Raw genomic sequence first — 22173 nt, 5'->3', positions numbered from 1 at the left:
TGATTTGTCATATCATTATAGCTGAAAGTTGTCCTTTTATCACCTTTTAATGTATACTTCTGGGTGAAATGAAATACCAAATGAATACAGACGCAAGTTTATTTGCCCAGAATTAATGAACACAAATGACAAGGGATGGATTTCAAGGGTATGGTCTTACATAAGGAAGCCCAGTACAAATCTGATTTGTGAGTCTCACATTATTCTATTTAAACGAAGGTTATTCTGTTAAAATACAGGCCATCAAGACTGTGAGTGTGTAGGACAAGCCTGATGTGCAACACCCCCCCCTCCATGGGATGCGGATAACATAACAGGCCAATTACGCAGTCTCAGCCAAAGCCGCCTTACAGGGCTGCTGTGAGGGTAAAATGGAGGACAGGAGAACAATGTAAGCTGCTTTGGGCTCCCAGGGGAGAAGAATTTGGAGTACAAGTGAAGTAAATAAATATAGAAAACGTAGCTCTAGTGCTGTGCTACTCTACGTCGTTCAGACATATAAGGTAACAAAAAAGTTAGTTGTTAAAAGAGCTGGTGGGCTTGAGGGAGCAACCAAACAAGGATAGGAAAGAGCAGTCCAAAGGAGGGCAAGGGAGCAGAGCTGTTAGCCACAAGTGGTGGGGCAATAAATGCCAGAAAGGGCAGGGGACTGACTGTAAGAAAAGCTGCCTGACCCACACAATGTTCCTGTAAAGATCTCCCTCCCCTTCCCTCCCCAGAAAGTGGTGCTGCTTGGAAAAATCTGACCCATTTTCTCTTTTCTACAGCCCATGTCCAGTGTTCCCTCTAAGCTGAGTTAGTGTGAGCTAGCTCACAGTTTTTTAGCCTCCGGCTCACACATTTTTGTCTTAGCTCAGGAAGGATGGCTCCAGAGCAAACTAATTTATGCAGCAGCCAAATCGCTCACTCACAACTTTAATGCCAAGAGCTCACAAAGTAGAATTTTGGCTCACAAGACTCCACAGCTCAGAGGGAGCATTTTGCCCATGTCATTGCTGCGTGGGGTAGGGGCTTATGAAGGCATGGATACTCCCGGCTTCTCCTTTTGACAACTGAAAAGGCCATGCTGGGGATGACAGGACCACGTGGAGAAAAAACAAAAACAAAAAAAACCCCACCCTGTAGAACGGAAGTTGAGGTGAGGAATAGAATTGGATGAGACTGAGAAGAACAGCTGGAAGGATCCAAGCAGAGTATTTTAACTTCTTCAGGAACAAAAGTATATTAGTGAGACTGGTAAAGCTTTTCTCTCTGGTTAGTCAGTCTTTGCAGCAGAAAGAAAGAGAGAAAGAAGGGGGAGACGTCAAAGAAATAATAAAAACGAGATGAAAGAAATGAATTCACCATCTCCTCTCTCTGGACCTGGTGTAGCAATAACCGTGTGGCCAGTTCACACGTGAGAGGATAACACTGCATTTTCATTAGAAATTAAATAAATCATCTTAAGTCAGGACTTGAAAGAAACAAAGAAACACCGAAACGCATGTTTGGGAGGAATGCCATCTAGCCGCCGAGGGACCAATGAACCAAGAAACAGCAAATAGTGTCAATAACTGAGGGAAAAGGTCGGTGTAAGAATGGCCCTCAGGCCACATGGATACGATCCAACTGCATTGTTTGTGCACAGGAACGGCTCGGCTGCAGAGAAATGCAAGATCACAGAAAAAGAACCACCGCATAAACATAACACCCAGGTTTTGTTTAATGACCTATCACTTTGAACACAATAGCTGGGTTAAATTGCAATGTGTTTGCAATAGCCAGGGGATCCTCAAACAGGATTAAATCACCACAAGAGCTGTCAGGATGAAATAACTTGACGCACAATGAGCATGAGTAATAAAAGGGTGGTGTTGAATATGAAGCCAATAAATAAGCAGTTTCTCTTGTTAACTGACATTTAATAGATGCTCTTTCCTTTTAGTTTTGAGTCTTTACAGACTCACCTTCATTAAGCAAAGAGCCATAGGATAAGCTGGTTGACTCTGGCTGGATTTTCCCTCTCCTCGTCGTCAGTCCTGTGGGATTAAAATAATAATAAAAAACATAGTTGGAGCAACTATGATAAATCCAACCTAACAAGTTTAATTATTTCCCCCTTAGAAGGTTTCTCACCACAGGCTTCAGTTTGCTTTGCTGTGCTAGTCTGTGGCAATGGGCTGGAAATAATTCAAGATTTTTTTTAAAAAAAAAACCCAACTGGAAATAGGGGGGGAAAATTAAGTGAAGAGCAATTTTTATTAAAACCGATTGGAGGATCTATTTGATGTGGTTTTTCTTTTCAGCCTTTCCGTTAGTGGATGTTTTTCAGATGCGTGAATGGGGATGACAGCCTGAATATCTGACAGAACATTTCCAGAAATAAACTTACCAGAAATGTGTCCAGAGTCTATATAAAAACTTGTCAAATGTTCCTTGCCTCTATTTTGGGTGATTAAAAATACTCCAACGAATGACAGAAGACACCTGCAGAAATATTGTCAAAAATCATGATGTCATTTAGTTAGTTAGTTTCTTGATTTATACCCTGTTTCTCTCTCCCTCCAGTGAGGACCCAAAGAGGCCTACCTCATTCTCGTCTCTTCCATTTCATCCTAACAACTGTGTGTGTAAGAGACCCAACGTCACCTAGCAAGTTTCCATGGCAGAAACAGAAGGCTGTTTCTGACCTTTCCTCAGTGGTGATGGGAGCCATAGCCCTGACCTTGACAGTCCAGGTTAGCCTGATCTTGGAAGCTCAGTCAACATTTGGATGGGAGACCACCAAGGAATACCAGGGTTGCTATGCAGAGGCAGGCAAACCACCTCTGAATGACTCTTGCCTTGAAAACCCTACGGAGTTGCTGTAAGTTGGCAGCAACTTGATAGGGAAAAAAGCAGCCATTGCTCTGAACTGGATGGCCCAGGCTAACCTGCTCTCACCAGATCTCAGAAGCTAAGCAGGGTCAACTCTGGTTAGTGCTTGGATGGGAGACCACCAAGGAAGCCCAGGCTTGCAACACAGAGGCAGGCAATGGCAAACCTCCTCTGTTCATTTCTTGCCTTGAAAACTCCTTGAGAGATCACCATAAATTGGTTACAACCATAAATTGGTTGCGACTTGACAGCATTTTCCACTGTAAAGACTCAAAACTAAAAGATGTAGAAAAGGGACAGGGCATTTTTTCCAGGTCAGTTGGAGACTCGCTGGCCCATTAGACTCTGAAGAGTATAGTCCAAATACTGTTTGCTCTCTGTCTCTGTTTTCTGGCATTACCAGAGCAACTATCAAGCTAATAAGGCAGCATTTGAATGAGCCCTTAGCCATTTTATTGTAGGTGGCAAGCACAGATTAAAAGTGGCCCTAAGAGACTCATAGTCATCTGTATGTGCTCACGGTGGGCTGCCTTACTCAGAATGTTTGGAGAAAGTGTTCTGAATTAAAGCAGTTCACCCTCAGCACATACAGAAGACCACAGAGTCTCTCAGGGCCAGTTTTAAGCTGCTAGGGATACATTTACATGGAGAAAGCATCAGCATGAATTGGGTGGTACACTGACACAGCCAGCACCAGTCAGCAATTTATCATCATCATCATCATCATCATCATCATCATCATCATCATCATCATCAATAATTATAATTATAATTATTATAATTACTATTATTATTATTTATATGTCATATTTCTATTTCAAAAATGCCACTCTGAGCCTGAGGAGACAGAGCAGAATAGAACAGTTTTAAATAGATAGATTTGAATAAAAATAGTCAAGGCGGGCATATAACTACAAAAAGAAAGTTCATTAAAATACTTAAAGAACATCAATTACATCAAAGATTTAAAAACACATAATGAATAAAACCAATAAAGTCTGCAGTGTGAAAATATCAAACACCAAAGGAGATGGTCCTAAATTGAAAATGGCAGTGGAGGAGGAGTCAAGCAAAAATGAAAAGTAGTTACAATAACAGACGTTACTAGCCTGACAGGTAAAAAGCAAGTTCTCTAGAATTAGTAGGTCTTTCTGTTCTGCTGAAAGAGTACCATGACAATTTGGATGAACTTGGATAACTTGAGTGAGGTGCAGAACATTGAAGGGTGTGGCTTTGTGAAGATTTATATGTGTGCCCCAGAAATACCAGCCTCTATGAGAGCCACCTTGGTACAGTGGTTAAGTGTGTGGATGCTAATCTGGGAGAACCGGGTTTGATTCCCCACTCCTCCACTTGTAGCTGCTGGACGATCTTGGGCAAGCCATAGTTCTGTCAGAGCTGTCCTTGAAAAAGAGCAGTTTCTGTCAAGAGCTCTCTCAGCCCCACGTACCTCACAGGGTGTCTGTTGTGGGGAGGGGAAGGGAAAGGAGTTTGTAAGCTGCTTTGTGACTCTGAGTGAAGGGGGGGGTATAAATCCAGTCTCTTCTTCTATTTGGCCTCAAGGAGAGAGGAGATGTGTCCAATCTAGGGTTGCCAATTGGCCTGGGTAAAAAATTCCTGTCCCTTTAAGAGAGGCTTAATAAAATGTCACATACCAGGGGATGGTATTACCTCTGTGCCATTAAAAAAAGAGCCAGTGGGGTGCAGTGGTCTCAGTGTCAGACTAGGTGTCAGACTAAGTGTCAGACTAGGATCAGGGACAGCCAGGTTTGAATCCCCACTCAGCCAGGGAAGTTTGCTGGGTGACCTTGGGCCAGTCACATACTCTCAGCCTAACTTACCTCACAGGGTGGTTGTTGTGAGGATAAAATGGGAGGAAAGGAGAATGACATAAACAGCTTTGAGTCCCCACTGGGGAGAAAGGTGAAGAATAAACAGAGGTCATTTCGGGGGGATCGCGGGGGATCGCAGTTCCCCCTGGTGAGGTATGGGGGGCGGGGCACATGACGAAGCCCCGCCCCCTGCTTCCGGCCGCCCCGCTTCCAGCCCTCATTCAGCCAGGAGGAGGCAGGAGAAGAGGGATGGTAAGTTGCTTCCTCCCTGCCTCTCCCCACCCCTGCCTGCCTGCCTGGGGCCAGGGAGGGCCTTTGCGGGGCTTCCTTGCACTCCCGCCAGCCTTGCAGGTCCACAGCCGGGCCACTCATGGGGCCCGGCAGTGGAGCTGCAAGGCCGGCGGCGGCAGCCAGTACCGTTGGGGGCAGGGTGTGTGGCCTTATGACACACTTCTGGTGATGTCAGGGGGTGTGGCATATGCTAATGAGTTATGCTAATGAGTTCCCCTAGCTCTTTTTCTACAAAACGACCCCGGAGAATAAAGTGTAATTTTTTTTAAAAAAGCTTTAACAGTCCACCACTAAGATGTAGGAAAGGGACAGGACATTTTTTCCAGGCCAGTTGGCAATCCTAGTACAAACTGTTAACTGCCCTTCCAGATTCAAGAGGGTTCTCATTTGCTAACATTATGAGAAAATGTGATGAATCCAGAAACCACAGCCTTACATTTCAGATTTTTATTTATTTTAGTACAAAGTCATCCAGCCATTTCTCCAAGGAGTTCAAAGCAGTGTACATCAGTCTCCCCTCCTTCATCTTCACAACAACCTTGTGAGGTAGGTTAGGCTGACAGACCTGGCCCAAGGTCACCAAGCAAGCTTAATGGCAGAGTGAGGGTGTGAAGCTGATCTTGACATTCTACCCACCGGCCTTTTTTAATCAAAATGGTCTGCATCCCATATTCTCCAAAACCCACTTGAGATTTATATTATTGGGGGGTGGAGAGATATTGTATACCATAAATGTAGTTATATATATTTATAGTGTGGTATCTCACAAACACACAAAGCTTTTGCATTTTTGTAGGGCTGCCAACCTCTAGGTGGGACTTGGAGTTCTCCCAGAATTACAACTGGTCTCCAAAGCACAGAGATCAGTTCCCCTGGAGAAAAATAGATGCTTTGGATGGCGGACTCTACAGCATTATATCCTGCTGCTGAAGTCCCTTCTCCTCTGCAAACCTCACCCCCCTCAGGCTCCACCCCAAAATCTCCAGGAATTTCTTGCCCTGGAGTTGCCTCCCCCCTCCCCGCAGCTGCTGGTATCCATATTGGGTTGGATCCAGATTATGTTTTCCATCAGCAGGATGAAACTTTCCTGCCTCCCCCCCCCACACACTGCAGACCACTGATCTCTACAAAATGCTGTTTTTCCTCAGGGATAGGAGACCACAAGGAACGACATCCGTGAGGCCTGCAGCAGGAAGGAAGGATAAGTGGAAATTGCCAGTTGAGATCTCTTCTGCATTCTCATTTTTCTCACTCATTTGTCCCTATTGCTTTGGGTCCCCCTCCCTTTCCCACATGTGTTTTGCTCCCTCTGTTACTACTAGAGAAAGCAAAACTCATTGAGGGGGGGGGAAGGAACCCTGAAGCAATAGGGACACAAAAGTGATGAGCATCAGAGTGAGGAATAGCCTTTAGTCTGGATCCAGCCCATTGCCTCAGAACATGTGTGTGCAAATTTGCCCTCACAGCCAATAGCCCATCTGCGCTTCCTCTGTGTTCATGTTAGAGGAATCCAGGAAGCCACTGATGGAGCTGTTCATGCTCTAAAGTTCCTGAGCCCCTCCTTTTCCCACAGGCCTTGGTGTAGGATGCCACTCCAGAAAGGTAAGCAACCCTCTGGCATGCCTTCCTGATTCATCCTAAGACCCTATAGTCAGAAACGCACATCCAGAAATTCCCAGGGTGGCCTTGCATTGACTTGGCCGCATGGATCTTTGGATTCTTGCTGTAGGTCTGATATGTTCTTAACCTGGTTTCATGCATCAGCCCTAACTTGGCTATAGACTTCCACAAAAACTACTTACCCACACGGAAACATGAAACCACTCAACAAACTCACACCTTGGAGTTCCTGATAAAATATGGCTCCTGCATTGAGACAAAAACAAGAAGTCCAGCTCTTAAACTGGAACTACAGCAGATAAACCTTGACAGGAATTAAAGGGCCTCTCTTCTCTCCTAATTAGCTCTTAATTGCATATAAATAGGACAGGATCCAAAGTACCCATCCAAACCACTTACAAACAGGGAGGGAATATACCTAACTCTTACCATCTTTAGTTTAGAGCAAATCATTATTGCAAATGCATGTTACGTTATAAGGCCTTGATTGAATAATTGTTATTGAGCATCACAAGAATAATTCTGGGTAAGGCATACTCTTAAGGATAAGGAAACTGACAGCACAGCTCTAATTTGTGCTGACTCAGGTGAGAAGTTCTATATGTGTCAGGAGTTACTGAGATAATTAAAACTCTGCTATATGAATATTTGCTTTCATGCAAACCCAACAGGTGCTAGAGAATTCAAAGTCCCCAAAGTAGTGTTACTCATTATTGCTACTGACTAACTAAAGACTTTCAAGCTGATGAACTGTCAGAATTTTAATCAAGTTACTGATTGTATTTACATAAATCTGCATATTCCATACTGGTGTCCTTTGTATGATACGAAAGGAAGGGCATGAATTGCAAGGCAAAATACATTTTAAATTCAAAAAACTACACCTGATTGTCAAAAGGAAAGCTTATTATCCATATTCACAGAAAGGAAAATATTAAACAAAAAGCATTTGTATTCCAGTAACATATCTGAAGCAAAGATTTCGACAATAGACAAGTTCAAACCCCATCGGCATTGTATCTATGGATAATGATTTCAGCTGAGCCACTATCCATTTCAGTTACCTGGTTTTTATTTGCCAGAAGAAAATCTAAAGCTCTTTCCAGTGCGTAGTTGCCTCACATTGAGCCTGACCATTAGCTCATCTACTCCAGTACTGTCTGTGCTGATTGGTAGAAGCTCTTCAGGTTCACACAGACAGGCCTAGTTCTCAGATCTTTTCAGTGGAGATGCTGGGGATCAAAAGTGGGACCTCCTTCTGCATAAAAAGGAGAATGGATGCTACCAGCTGCCCATCAATCATGGAATAAAGAAGAAGGAGCCTATATGACTGGTGCAGGCAGTATGCTCTTCGCCTCAGCCCCACTGATTGACATGGAAAGGGGAGGCAATTTTGATCTCTGGTATATTCTTGATTAACCCATCTTGCCAGCCTCAAATATTTCAACCATGTCTCAGGGTCAGGTCACACGGACATTTAGTGCGGGCTTCGCTGCTGATCCCTCGTGCATTAAAGTTTCCTGTTCATATTGGCAAACCCGCCTCCCGCACCGAAGCGGGCTGAGTCCCGCGGTTTCCGCTCTTTTTATCTGCGTTTTCTGACACCCGTTGGAACAGGTGTTTTCCGATATCTCGTGCTTTGTATCCGCGGTTTTGGTATCTGGACAGCAATCCGCCGTGACCGCGCTACCCCCCCTTTTGTGTTTCCGGTTTAAGTTATGCGCATGTGCAAACAGGCGCTAGCTTTTATTTTGGTCTTTTTAGTTTGTATGGACGCCAAAGCGCATGCGCAGGTTTGTTGTTGTTGTTCTTTTTTAAAAAACAAACCCCGCGCCGCCGCAGGGACGGCGCGCTGTGTGATCAGTACTTCACGTGAGTGAAGCAGAAGACAGAGGAACCGTCTGACCACCTCCAAGCGATATAAAATGTCGCGGATAGAAGAACTGCGGGAAAACTAGCGCGGTAAGAGGTCCGTGTGACCGCGGCCTCAGTCTCATTCCTGCCTGCCGGCATATAATGGCTGGGTATGGCCAAAGGCACGAGCCCTCGGTTACGAACCAAAGGGCAAGCGCCAAAGTGTTCTTGGTCCCATAGCCTGGGGGCCTGCCAGTCTAATGAAGGAGGACCCGCCCAGGCCTGGTGCTCATTGGCTTTCATTATTTCAATTGTTCAGTTTCATCTGGAAATTTCTGTAAGCCACTTCGGATCCCTTGGGAGAAAAGCAGCACAGAAATCCCTAAATATAAATAAATCCTATTAAAGCTTCCTTGTTTAACTCAAACATGGTCGGTCCTGTTGTCTTACAGAAACTAAATACTAGACTTCAGATTACCTGTTCAACATGACTTTAGCAGCAGAGTCCTCCCCAGTCCCAAATAATGACTGTATGCATCCTATGAGCTTATGGCTATTTCCCCCTGCAGGCTGTGGAAGGTCAGTAGTTCAGCAGTTCAAGACCCGGGGGCCGCAAGACAGGTACCTGTTCAACATGACTTTAGCAGCAGAGTCCTCCCCAGTCCCAAATAATGACTGTATGCATCCTATGAGTTTATGGCTATTTCCCCCACCTATGGCTTTGTTAACCCATGCTACTAAAAGTCCAAGCCACGTGTAGCTGGGCAAGCCCATATCAAGATTAATGGATTTTCACAGGAGCACTTTTATTGCATTGCCAATAATTAATAGCTGTGTTAATTGTTTCATATAAACAAATCTGGGCACATGTGATCTAATCTCAAGCTCCTTCATTGAAGTTTTTAATAGGGCCTTATTCAGATCAAATCCGGAATGAGTAAGGATATTTAGGAGTTGGCCCAGAAGCACCCAGAGAATCAAATTCTCCATTTGGTTACATCATTACAGCTGTTCTGGGTCAATCTTTCCTCGGTATCATACGGCACAGGCCTATTTTAAACCCAGCTGCTGAACAAATTCATATTTTTAAGCTTTGGTGAGCTCTGAATAAGTAATGGACATAAACTAATGGAATTCCTGTATGCAGATCTCCTAAAAAAACACCAACAACAGAGCAGGCCCCGGTGTGTGTTAAAGGGGTCATAAAAGTTATAGTAACAATAACTTTTTGGCGGACTGTGAATGCAGCATATTGGTCCCTCTCTGCTCGCTTGTTCTTACCACGGCATACAGTTCTAGGGAATTGGAGTCTCTTTTCAATCATATCCAGTTCAAAAGTTCTCACCCAGGATAAAATGTTAATAGCTTAAAAATGGCTTTGGATCCATTCTAATTCCTTTGCTTGAGCTGAGCGCATCCAGCCTGCTGAAAGAGAATATATACACACGCCGACGGCTGCAAAGCACAGCTGGTTGTTATCTTAGGGGCTTGCTTCCTTGCCGAAATTGCTTTAGCAGGTAAGAGACCGAGGAGCCAAGATACACATGGGGAAAGCATTCATTGTAAGTCACTGCAGGTACCTCTAATAAAGTATTAAAACAGGATAGATGGGGAATATCAACCCCAAGAAAGTGAGATTTCAATGGTGTTGGGGTTTTGTCCCCGTTGGAATCTATGATCATTCAGAAGAGGTCTCTGGACACTGAACATTGTCCAGCCAGAGTTAAACGCTTTTTAAGTCCCGTTGATTTCAACAGGAACGTTAAGCACACTCTCTCCCACTGCAATCAATGGGACTTAAAAAGTGATCAAGTTTGGCTGCATCATGCCCATTGCATGATGCTAGAAAAATGCTCATTGTTGTGACAGGCTGGGGTTTCCTAGGGGGATGAAGGGCAATGCATACCTGCACACAAGGGAGTACTGGAGTTCCCCTTTGGGGACTAGGCACCCTTACATCAGGAGCAAGGGAGGCTTTGCTCCTGTTGCAACCGTGTCCCTCAGTGCAGCCATTTGTATCACAAGAGTAGCCAACAGCCATTCATATGCATGGAGAAAACTAAAAGGGTGTACACACAGACACTGGTTAGGTGATATGTAAGCCTGCCCCTCACCCGTATGGTCCCCAGTTTCTGGTGAAGCCACAGACTTGTCCCACTTCCCTGTTATCAATTTCTGCCCATTTACTTTATCCCATCCAAGTTAATGGTAACCGAACTGGCTCCTGTCTTCAAAGCTCCACCAAGATTCCATTTACTGAACACACTCATGTGTGACAGAACCGAGAGAACTCAGAAGCTGTTTTTAAGGAGGGACAAATGAACACATAAAAGTTCCAAAGAAGAAAAAGGACCCTGATTCAATACACAAGCAAATTGCTCAGTTCTGATGCTTATATTGTGGTTGAGAAGTAGACACTAACCTGTCACGATTGCGCTAATGGTGAAGAATACATAGTTTATTGGAACCACTACTGTTGCTCCATAGAGTTTCTCTGCTTGGGTCAAGAACCTATAAGAAGGAAGCGGAACACTTTTATCTTTGCACAGTGAAGAAATCATAATCGTGTATTTATATCCCACCATTCTGCTTTCTCAAAAGCGCCCAAGGCAGTTTACAATTCATAAAACAAACAGATCAAGCCACAGAATGAAACAAATAGCATTAACAACAGCAATCATAACAGCAACAAAAATCAGTGTATAAACAGAACATTTCCCACTTCAAAAGCCTTCTAGGACAGAATGATTTTCATATTTCATAGATCAGGAGAGAGAGGATCAGACAAACCTCAGCTGGTCGGGTATTTGTTGACTGAGGAAGCCTGCTAGCAATGACAGCTCACAGAGCAGGGCACCCCCCCTCCCCCTGAAGTTAAATTCAGGAATTTAGAAAATGACTCTTATTCCCCAAGCTCCCAAGAGCACTGGGCATGGCAAGTGATGACCCTAGCCATTTAGCCACCAGGATGGGAAGCTTGGGTACCCAAAAGAAGACAGCCTACTCAAAGCAGACAACTAACTACAAGGTACGAAATGATACAAACAAATGCTGAATTCAGACATGTGGAGGGAATGGACCACAATTTTTTTTAGAAAATACCAGTCATCAGGCCACTTTCCCACCCAATCTCTCTTGCATTGCCTGGCTGCTAGTAAAGGCTCATTTTATATCCCACCCACCTGCTCTTGGTCAGATGCAATAAATAGGCAGGGGAAGGACAGGCAAGCCCAGGGCAAGCTTAACATCCTCTTCGTTGCTCTTAATAAAGAACTTCCCTGTCCCCATACTTTTTTCCCCTTTCTGAAGCAGAATGAATCTTTTACAGCCTTCATTGTCTCTGCTTTCTTGACCTTTCACCATTTTCCTTAGCTAAGGAAAGGAGCATATAATTAAGGGCAGCTTCCTCACTCACTCACTCACTCACTCACTCACTCTCTTCTGTCTTCATGGGGAAGGAGGCATGGCAGAAGTGGGTTCTGATCTGCTTTCGACTGTAAGGTTTTGCTGGAATGATTTTTATTGTGCATATTGGCAAACCAAATAAAAGCATGTGGTTGAGACCTTTGGTCCTACTGCCTTTTACATTTCCCCTCAGAAGAGGCTAAAACTGCTTGGTGAATCCACAAGCTGGAAGGGGTCATAAAGGGAAGATGGATGTTATGTCCCAAGGATGTCTGATCAGTAATAAAGAGGGGGAGCAGCTAGATGTTTTCTGTTGCTTCGTGTAGCTGCTTCTGTATACAGGAGGCTCAGAGGGGTGGTGCGACTGAACAAACTAGGTTTTCTGGAAGGAGGAGGAGGAGGAGGAGGAGGAGATTGGGTTTATACCCCGCCCTTCACTCAGAGTCTCAGAGCGACTTACAAACTCCTTTCCCTTCCCCTCCCCACAACAGACATCCTGTGAGATAGGTGGGGCTGAGAGAGCTCTGAGAGAACTGCTCTTGAGAGAACAGCTCTGAGAGAACTGTGGCTTGCCCAAGGTCATCCAGCAGGTGCAAGTGGAGGAGTCGGGAATCAAACCTGGTTCTCCCAGATTAGTGTTCGCGCACTTAACCACTACACCAAACTGGCTCTCCACAGTAAACCACAGTTAGTATAAACCACAACAAGCCAGGTGCAAACTATTACTCAGAATCTCAGTTTAGCACCCACCGACAAACCACAGTTGGTTGTATAGTGTCCATTTAAATACCACAATAAATCAAAGATTTATCAAACCATGGTTTAACAGGATGTCTGAATGCAGTCCAAAATTGCCAAGTGTAAACAAGTAATAATATCCATTGATATTTCCAGCAATTAGCTGTCTGCTCAGTAAAACAAGGGAAATCATCCAAATTCTTCAACTTCGCATAAGGATGGAGACCTGGTTTAGTCTAGTGGCTAGGGGGGGAAACCCTGAATCAAATCTTGCCTCTACCACAATCTCATTAAGCAGTTTTCAGTAAACCACTATCTCTTATCCTGAGAGCTCCATCTGCACTATGTCTGTCTACCCTACAGGCTTGTAAGAATTACTGGGGTAAGGTATATCTCTGTGTGCTACCTAAACTCTAAGAGTTGCATCCTAGGGTTTTAACATCTCTTTCCTCAGCAGCTCCCTGTGACCACCAAAAAGCCTATACCAGGGCTTGGGAGTTCTGTGTGGGAAAAAGCCACAGGATATGGATGATGGGGAATGAAACTGCTGTTTGGTCAATGGCACATCTGCTGGTGTTAAGAGGGATGATTTTGTCTGTTTTAACCATCCTCTCTGCAGCTGGCCACTACTCATTTGTTGTTAGGGGTCCCAAATCCCCCCGGGGGGCGGAATTCCCCCCGGTTTCGAGCCCCGATTCCCACTCCCGCAGAAACCCCACCCCCGCACGTGTGTCACCCGGAAGTGACGTCACACGCTGGGGGCGGGGCGACGCCATTTGAGGGGAAAACTCTTTGTTTTCCCCTCAAATGGCGTCGCCCAGCCCCCAGCGTGTGACATCACTTCCGGGTGACGCACGCGGGGCGCGCACACGAAGAGGACGCCGTCCGGGAGCCCCCCGCTCCCGGACGAATTTCATTTGGCAACCCTATTTGTTGTTGTTTTTCATATGACTACTCCAAACCCTGATATCATCTTTTTGATGGTGACAGAGGGCTGCTAGGGGAAGGTGAGAAAGATCCATCCCCACCAGAACCTTTCACCAGCGATGCACAACTGTACATTTTATTATCCACTGAGTCCCTGATAAGACAGTCAGTGTGGCGTAGTGGGTAGAGGGTTGTTCAAGGATCTGGGAGACCCAAGTTCAAACCTGCCATAGAAGCTTCCTGGGGGATCCTCAGCTAGCCATTCTCTCTCTCAGCCTAACCTACCTCACAGGGTTGTTGTGAGTATAAAATGGAGAAGAGAACTGTGTAAGCCACTTTGGATCCCCATTGGGGAGAAAGGCCCATAATGGAGCTAAATAAAATGTTCTACATAAATAAATAGAAGGTGAATGCAATCGTGATTTTCTGCACTTTATTAGACTTTTACCTTTGAGAATCTGCAGCAAAACTTTTCCTGTCATTGAGACTTCTGAGTTTTGCAATTTTACATGTTGATTAAAGAGTAATTTTTAAACAAATAAACTAAAAGGGAACCAGCATTTCCCCAGAGCGTGTTTTATAATTACTTTTTCCTAATAATTAAATCAAAATGTTAAAAGTTTAAATGGAATAAACTTTTTCACCTGCTATCTCAATATTTGTCTGCACAACTGCAAAAGTCCATCTTTGAAAATATTGTGGCTGCAATCCCAAAGGACACTTTCCAGGGAGAAAGCCCCACTGAAAAACATGTGATTTGCTTCTGAGTAGACCTGCTTAGGAATGTTTTCTGTATTACTCAGCCCTTCTATTTTGTCAGTGATATTTGGAGTACAACTGGATTGGGGCCTGACTGAGACTACAGAAAATGGTGTGCATCCTTTCAACAGAGTCATACTGAAAATGGCCTCATTAATGCTCCAACCTCCGATCTGTTTTTGACATTAGGAGTGACTGCATTGTTATTTTAGCAACTGTTGAACAGTCTCCATGGAGCTTTAAAAATAAAATAAAAAAAATCCTGCATATTCATGGAATAGTCAGGATTTTTAAGTCACTGGAAACACCTCATTACTTTTGGTCATTCCTTACAATGATAGTCTGAAGAAATCAAACGCTCCCATGCATGAAGATGCCCTCCCCCCCAAGCTGCCCAAATCAGCCATTAACTAAAACAAGGTTGGAGTTCTGTTTGACGACTGTAACCTGCATTCTTTGAGAGATGGGATAGCCTAGTGGCTGAGAGCGCACACTGCAAAATTCAGCTCCATACTCAGCAGGTATCTTAGGTAAGCCACTGTTCCCTTCAACAACAGCCTCCCCACCTGCAAAATGGGATCTCAGCACTGCAAGGGATGATACTCTGGGACACCTGTGTATGGGTCTTTCTTAAGAGTAAAGAGAAGCCTTTGGTTTCTCTGATTTAGACTGCTGCAGAAGAAGGAGTTGACTTCCTCCCATGCCCATTTCTCGAACTTCAATCACTTCCTCCAAGGATGCTACTTGCCCCACAGGGAAAACATTTCAACAGCAATCATTCTCAATAGAGAAAGAGACTGCAAGTAACCACATGGGTCCAAAGCAAAATTCAATCACAAAAACAATGAGTTGGATCCAACCAGCCTTTCCACTCTGTCTCAGCCAATTCCCCTTCTTATTCTCATCCCCACCTGTGTGGGTTTTGTCCAAACTGGTCCCATGATCCCCGTAGAGTCTTTTTTTTGCACCAGCAGAAAAGCAGGTTGGATTCAACCCCATTGCCTTAAAGGTGTTTTTTCTCCACCATCACCCCTTTGTTCTTAACATTAAGCCTGATGAAGAATTTTGGAGAACTCACAAGCTGGCATGCTGTTTTATGTTTAGGGTTGCCAGCTCTGGGTTGGGAAATACCTGCAGATTTTAGGACCGGATCCTCAGGAGGAATGAATTTAGGAAGGGGAGGGACCTCAGCAGGGGGTAATGCCATAGAGTCCACCCACCAAAGCAGCCATTTTCTCCAGGAAAACTGATCTTGGTCAGCTGGAGACCAATTGAAACAGCGGGAGATCTCCAGGTGGCACCTGGAGGTTGGAAACCCTATTTGTGTCATTTTGGCTGGTCCCAATAAAAGGTATTATGTGGTGTTTTTTTTTGTTTTAGACTTCACCACCAATGGTCAGGTATCTTATGATGATAAAGCAAACAGGGGAAAAGGCAAGGAAAGCAATCACGGTACAACTTTTCAAGTCAAAGCCAAGCAGTGCAGGGGGAGGGTGGAAAATTGGTGAAAGCGGACCTGCGTGTTAGATTTATTAGTGACTGGCACTGGGTCTAAAAGTGATGTGAAAGGGGTGGGGGGAAGCCCTGCAGGAAAGTGCTAAGGTTCAGTTGGCCTGGAATCTACAGCCAATGTAAAAATGCATTCAGGAAAACCTGCATGGATAGTTAATAGCAAAGTAAAGCATACCAGCCATAAATCAAAAGAAGAAGTGAAGTCATCATAATGCATCTGTGCCTGAAATAATCAGTACTGAGTTTGGCAAGGGCCCACCAGGAGTTGGCTGGGTTTTCAGTAGGACATCAAACATTAACAGAAAGGGGTGGGGAGGGGGAGTAATCAGCAGAGTCAATAAATGCATAATAAGTAATACACATAAATAAATAACGGAAGGAAATAATATAGTGAGGAAACACAGCAGAACGCGAATACTTACTTGACTTGGAAAACACAAGACAGAACCATTATGATGAACATGAGATAGAAAATGGGGTAGGTGAGCTGCATGTTTCCCTTAACAGAAAGTATAACCAAGGTCGCCACAGCCTTTGCAGAAATGATGGTTGGAGACGCTGGAAGAAGATATTAAAAAAACAAAGTCACTTATGCATATTCACTCAGTAGCTCTCCCAACATTCTCTCCCATGAATATGACTCACAGTAAAGAGCAGCCCTCAGGGAAGTTTAACAAATGCCACAGAAGCCCTGGGCTTAAGGCGGCACAACCAGTACAGAGGCTAAATAAATAAATAAATGAAGGTGGAGAACAAATGACATAGATTTAAGATTATCATTGGTGGTGTCAGACTATTTTGTAGGAGTAGAACAGCAATCCCGGGTCCTGTTGCAGACTCAGTAGCTCTCCCAACATTCTCTCCCATGAATATGACTCACAGTAAAGAGCAGCCCTCAGGGAAGTTTAACAAATGCCACAGAAACCCTGGGCTTAAGGCGGCACAACCAGTACAGAGGCTAAATAAATAAATAAATGAATGAAGGTGGAGAACAAATGAGATAGATTTAAGATTATCATTGATGGTGTCAGACTATTTTGTAGGAGTGGAACAGCAATCCCGGCTCCTGTTGCAGCATTGCTGTGCCTCCCCCCAATGCACACCCCTGGGGTCAGCAGACCCCCAGGAACTGCGTAGGAAGCAGAGGAGGAGGTCTACATTGGAAAAGGATATCAGCAAACATTACCTACCTTTTTCTACTGGAGAAATTTATAGCCAGGATTCAAACTGTAGGGTTGGATCCAGCCACCCTTTCCACTTTACTCAGTTTCTCTCCTTACCACAACCCCTGTCGCACATGACTTTGCCCATGGATCTCATGATCCCCAGGGGACCTTTTTTTGTGGTCAAAGGGGACTCCTTGTTCAGCAGCTGAAAAACTGGCTGGATCCAACCCATAACTTTTTCTTGCCTGCATCAACGGTCCCGGTCACACGGGCCGGAAAATGCGGGGGGTAAGCGTGGCTGTTTGCCCCTGAGCAAAATAATGCGCGGCCGCCCGATCACACGTCCCGTCAAGGTCCTGTGGTTAGGGCGGAGGGTGCCGATCACACGGCTCTCCTGCAGCGCGGCAAAGAAGCGGCGGGGCGTGATCACACCAGCAATCGCTAGGCGCCGCTTCCGTGGCAATCGGGAATATTTTTTTCCACCAGAAGGTGAGCATGCACATGATTGTTTGTGCGCATCCTGTGCAGACTGAAAAAAAAAGTAACCGGTTTGCGACGGGACTAGGACGGGACGCGATCAGATGCTCGCCCTTGCCCCACGTCGTCCAGAATCCACATCTTTGGAGGGAAGCCACGGGTTAGCCACGGGAGCACTACACTTCCCAGATGTTGCGGTGTGATCGCGCCCGGAAAATCCACCTATCATCCGTCTCTTTAGCGTGGCAAATGCTCTGTGTGAACGGGGCCAATATTTATTTATCCACCAACTTCTTAGCTTCTTGTCTTCAGGGATCATACTGCTATTTCTTTTATGATCTTGTTTGGCAAGAAGAAAGTTGTTGTCCAGCTGCTTCCCCCATCCCATTATCCTCAATGGGACAAAAGAGGTCCAAGTGCCTCAATTCTCTCACACAATCTAAATTCAGCCTTTTTCCTAGGAGCAGTCTTGACCCAGGGTAACTTTCTGGATGCTTGGACTGACAATCTAATCTAGGGGATCTTATGTACCATGAAATAACACTGTAGTTCTTAAAACTATGTTGTTCACCTTTCTCTCTGGGACTCAAGGCGGATTACACAGAGCGAGTCAATACAATCAACAGGATGGGACATTCAATAAAACAATGGAATAGGATTTGGGTTGTAGAACCAACCAGAAATCTAAAAAACATTACGGAAGCAAATCATAATAAGTATTAACATGACATATTAAATGATGTGAAATTACATAACAGGATCCAACTTATAGCAAACTATACACAGCAGTTAGATCATCCCCTGGCACAAATCTTCTTAGTCTTTAAGGTGCTACTGGACTCTTGCTCAGGAGGGAGGGGGAGCCTAGGCTCAGGGAGGGAGGCCCATAAAAACCACTAGGGGGCCGGGCCCCGTGGTAGCTACGGGCCTGCCTCAGGCAGACCATTCCACAGAGTGGGGGCCACTACAGGCAAGGCACCTGTACGGGCAGTTGTTGGTTTTGCCCATTTGCAGGTGGGCACCTTCTCAGATCAGCGAAGCTGTCATAGAAAACCATAGAATCATAGAGTTGGAAGGGACCTCCAGGGTCATCTAGTCCAACCCCCTGCACAATGCAGGACATTCACAAATACCTCCTCCTCCACAGCCACAGTGACCCACGCCCAGATGATGAGAAAAAACCTCCAGGATCCCCGGCCAAACTGGCCTGGAGGAAAATTGCTTCCTGACCCCAAAGTGGCAATCAGCATTTCCCTGGGCGTATCAGAAAGGGTCACGAGAACTAAGCACCGAGGCAACCCTTCCTGTCCTCCCTCTCATGATCTGCCTAAGTTCACAGAATCCGCATTGCTGTCAGATGGCCATCTAGTCTCTGTTTGAAAACCTCCAAAGAAGGAGGTTTTCATGGCGGAGCAGAGAGGGAGAGGCGGTCTTGCAGATGTGAGGGTTCAAGGCCATGAAGGGCTTTGTAGGTGATAGCCAATACCTTAAGCTGAGCCTGGTAACTGACAGGCAGCCAGTGGAGTGACTGGAGAATGGGGAGTAACAGGCATGCTCCACCTGGCTCCTGATAACAGCCGGCCCATGGCGTTCTGCACTATGCATCACAGGGGCAGATCTGCTGGGGCACGAACGAAGAGTTGGACTGGAACACCTTCCCAAAGTATAATTCTGCAATTTTATATATTCTGTACGTTAACAGTGGCCCTTTTTATCAGTAGGGCAATTTCCAGTGTTAGGCACAGTTCTTCAACAACTCTGTCCAACATGAGCATCGATACCGGGGGGGGGGGGGGATCTCCTTGTTGAGCTAAATGTTGGCAGTGTGGCTTTGTAGAAACAGAGTCAAACAGTGTAAAATAAAGTTTTCCAATAAAACTTGCCATTTCCGTCCTTCCTGCTGCTAGCTATATTGCTGGAAGGTGAAGATATTAAAGCTGACAGTATTATCAGAGACGGCGGGACCATTTCCACCCAGCTTCTATATAAATTTAACGACCAGGCATAGGAAGCCCCTAAGAGTCTCTTTAAATATTTAATACAGAAACGGTTCTTCTGGTTAACGCAGCACCGAATAGGGAAGCAATGGGTTTTGCTAACTCTGATAACAGACCTCGTTTAGCTAGTCTTGAAGCAGCTGAAAAGTGACCTCATTTGCAACAGCGGGAAGCGCCGAGATCCAACTTTGTCCCCCCCCACCCCACGCACGCACCCCACTCCAATCTACCCCACTGTAAATTCCAGATTAGGCATGCAGCAAGGTGCTCCTCAATGAGTCAGTTTCCAGAGCCACACTGCTAAAAACGTTTGCAGATTTATACTCACACTTCTCTGCTCTCTTTCCAGGGAAAATAAATCGCCTATGAAATACAGACCTTTCTGCTTATTAAAAGTAGTGTGACAGATATAGAACGCCCCTACCCCTACCCCACCTCCAGCCTCATCCCATTTGCCATTTCTGGCAATTTCTACAAGTGGGTAACAGTGGAGAGAGAACAATTCTTCCGTAGCTATTACAGAGTTCTTTTGCAATAAGGTGTGACACAAGCTCTTACTGTAAAAAAGTTCTTTGTAATATCCAGCTGGTACCTTCCCACCAATGCTCCCTCTAAGCTGTGGAGTCTTGTGAGCAAAAAATCTACTTTGTGAGCTACTGGCATTAAAGTTGTGAGTGAGCGATTTGGCTACCGTATAAATTAGTTTGCCCTGGAACCATCCTTCCTGAACTAAGGCAAAAATGTGTGACCCGGAGGCTAAAAAATTGTGAGCTAGCTCACACTAACTCAGCTTAGAGGGAACATTGCTTTCCCACCCTTAATTTAAACCCATTATTGCAAATCCTATCCTGTTGCTATCAACCAGTTGTGTGACCTCTGGAAACAAACAAAGGTCTCCTGTGCAAAGCAGGCCATCTAGAAGATGTGCACTTTACACACCTGTCTCGTGAACATAAGAAGCTGACTTAATTTGAGTAATACCTTTGGTCTATCAAGGTCAGTATCATCTACAATGACTGGCAGTGGCTCTCCAGGGTCTCAGGCAGAGGTCCTTCCCAATCCTTTCAACTGGAGATGACAGGAATTGATCCTGGACCTTCTAACATTCAAAGCAGATTCTCTATCAGAGCCGCAGCCCCTCCCACGCATGTCAACCAACTGTCCATCATGGTTCCCACTGCAAACCCAAAGCGGAAATGACAGGCATCTATCCTGAAACACCATTATAGATATGCAAGGGGCTACAACTCAATCGGATCCCTAAACATATGTTCATGGGTGTTTAAGGACACACATCTGTTGTTTGCACTTAATGTTTGCTTTGGAAAACACCAGAATGCCTGTGGCAAACATGACTTCTTTGTGAAAGTGTCTCATTCTTGCCCCATTTAAATTCAATAAGAGTGGTTTATTCACCACAATAGATTCAGACTTTTTCAAGCTTTTTTTTTTTTTTGGAAACATTTCCAAAATCTGCTGCCTCAGAATGTTGGATACCATCATAAGGCAAACCCCATGAGATACTGACAAAATACTGAAAATGGAGACAAGTTCTAATACACGCTAGAATGTTGCACGAAATACAATCCACTGGGTCTTGTGTGATGCTGCATAATATCACCCTTTTAAAAACACTGTCGCCTATTACAATTCTTTAGCACCATCCACCAAGCATGATCTCCCTCTTTCCAGCACAGAGCACAATGTTATGCAATTAACATCTGTGTTCTTATGTCCCATTCATTGCGCTCCATCTGTATTCCATTCACTTCAGTAGGTCTTGCACAGGAGACAGATCCCCAGAGATCGAGCCATAATTTTTATTCTCCTGGCCTGAGGACTTTTTACAGTGCACACAATAGAAACATGTTCCAACAAATGAACAAAGCTGCATATTTAGAATGTGCTTTGGCTTGAGTTCCAGGGGGGCAAGTGCACATGTCAATGACAGCACAGAGATGAAAACAGAATTGGTAGAGAGCCAGCATGGTGTAGTGGTTAAGAGCAGTGGCCTCTAATCTGAACAACTGAGATTGATTCCCCACTCTTCCTCTATGTGAAGCCTGCTGGGTGACCTTGGGCCAGTCACAGTTCAGCCCCACCTACCTCACAAGATGCCTGTTGTGGGGAGAGGAAGGGAAGGCAATTATAAGCCGCTTTGAGACTCCATAAGGTAGAGAAAAGTGCGGTATAAAAGCCAACTCTTCTTCTTTATCTTGTTTGGCCATCGAATCACCAATCCAGTTTAAGCTTCTGCATTGTGCTTAGACCAGCATGGCCTTTTATGCAGGAGTTATTAGGCTGAATTCAATTAGCTTTGCCGGTAGTGGTAAAGGAAAGAGGCTATGTTGAAGATTATGGGACTTGCATGAGAATGAAGCCCTGTGGGATGGGAGCTGTAGTAAGCCACCCCGAGCCCGCTTGTGGGGAGGGCGGGGTAAAAATGCCTAAATAAATAAATAAAATTAAGAAGGGTGTTGCTTGAAAATGGGGGGTGGGGTGGATAGCTGGCTGCATCCAACCCATTGTTTTATTTATTTCATCCAAGCCGACGCCCGAAGCTATGTCAAGTTTAAGAGGCCCCATAGCTTTACCAAAATTGTGTATTAGCAAAATGTAGGTGTTTTTTTTTAAATATTTAGAGACGGCTCATGATCTGAGGCCCTAAGCTACAGATTTCTTAGCTTGTGTGTGAATCCAGCTAGTCCTGATCCAAAAACCTTGCCGAGCAACGCAGAA

The 22173-nt window shown here is 44.9% G+C and overlaps 1 protein-coding gene across 1 annotated transcript in view; it reads right to left on the bottom strand.

Moving 5' to 3' along the window:
• Nucleotides 1–1765: 1765 nt before the first annotated feature.
• Nucleotides 1766–22173, bottom strand: part of NIPAL2 (NIPA like domain containing 2) — a 132921-nt gene continuing 112513 nt past the window's right edge. Inside the window, exons 8-12 of the mRNA XM_015405854.1 lie at nucleotides 16217–16352; nucleotides 10876–10964; nucleotides 6782–6845; nucleotides 2372–2466; nucleotides 1766–2018 (exon numbers count right to left, since the gene is read on the bottom strand). Of these exons, the coding sequence (XP_015261340.1) occupies nucleotides 1921–2018; nucleotides 2372–2466; nucleotides 6782–6845; nucleotides 10876–10964; nucleotides 16217–16352 (482 nt within the window). The 3' untranslated portion in view covers nucleotides 1766–1920. The remainder of the gene's footprint in view (nucleotides 2019–2371; nucleotides 2467–6781; nucleotides 6846–10875; nucleotides 10965–16216; nucleotides 16353–22173) is intronic.

Source organism: Gekko japonicus, unplaced genomic scaffold, assembly GCF_001447785.1.
Source record: "Gekko japonicus isolate JY-2015 unplaced genomic scaffold, Gekko_japonicus_V1.1 scaffold232, whole genome shotgun sequence".
Classification (NCBI taxonomy): domain Eukaryota; kingdom Metazoa; phylum Chordata; class Lepidosauria; order Squamata; family Gekkonidae; genus Gekko; species Gekko japonicus.
The sequence above is the reverse complement of the archived record's forward strand: the minus strand, read 5'-3'. Positions and strand labels throughout refer to the sequence as shown.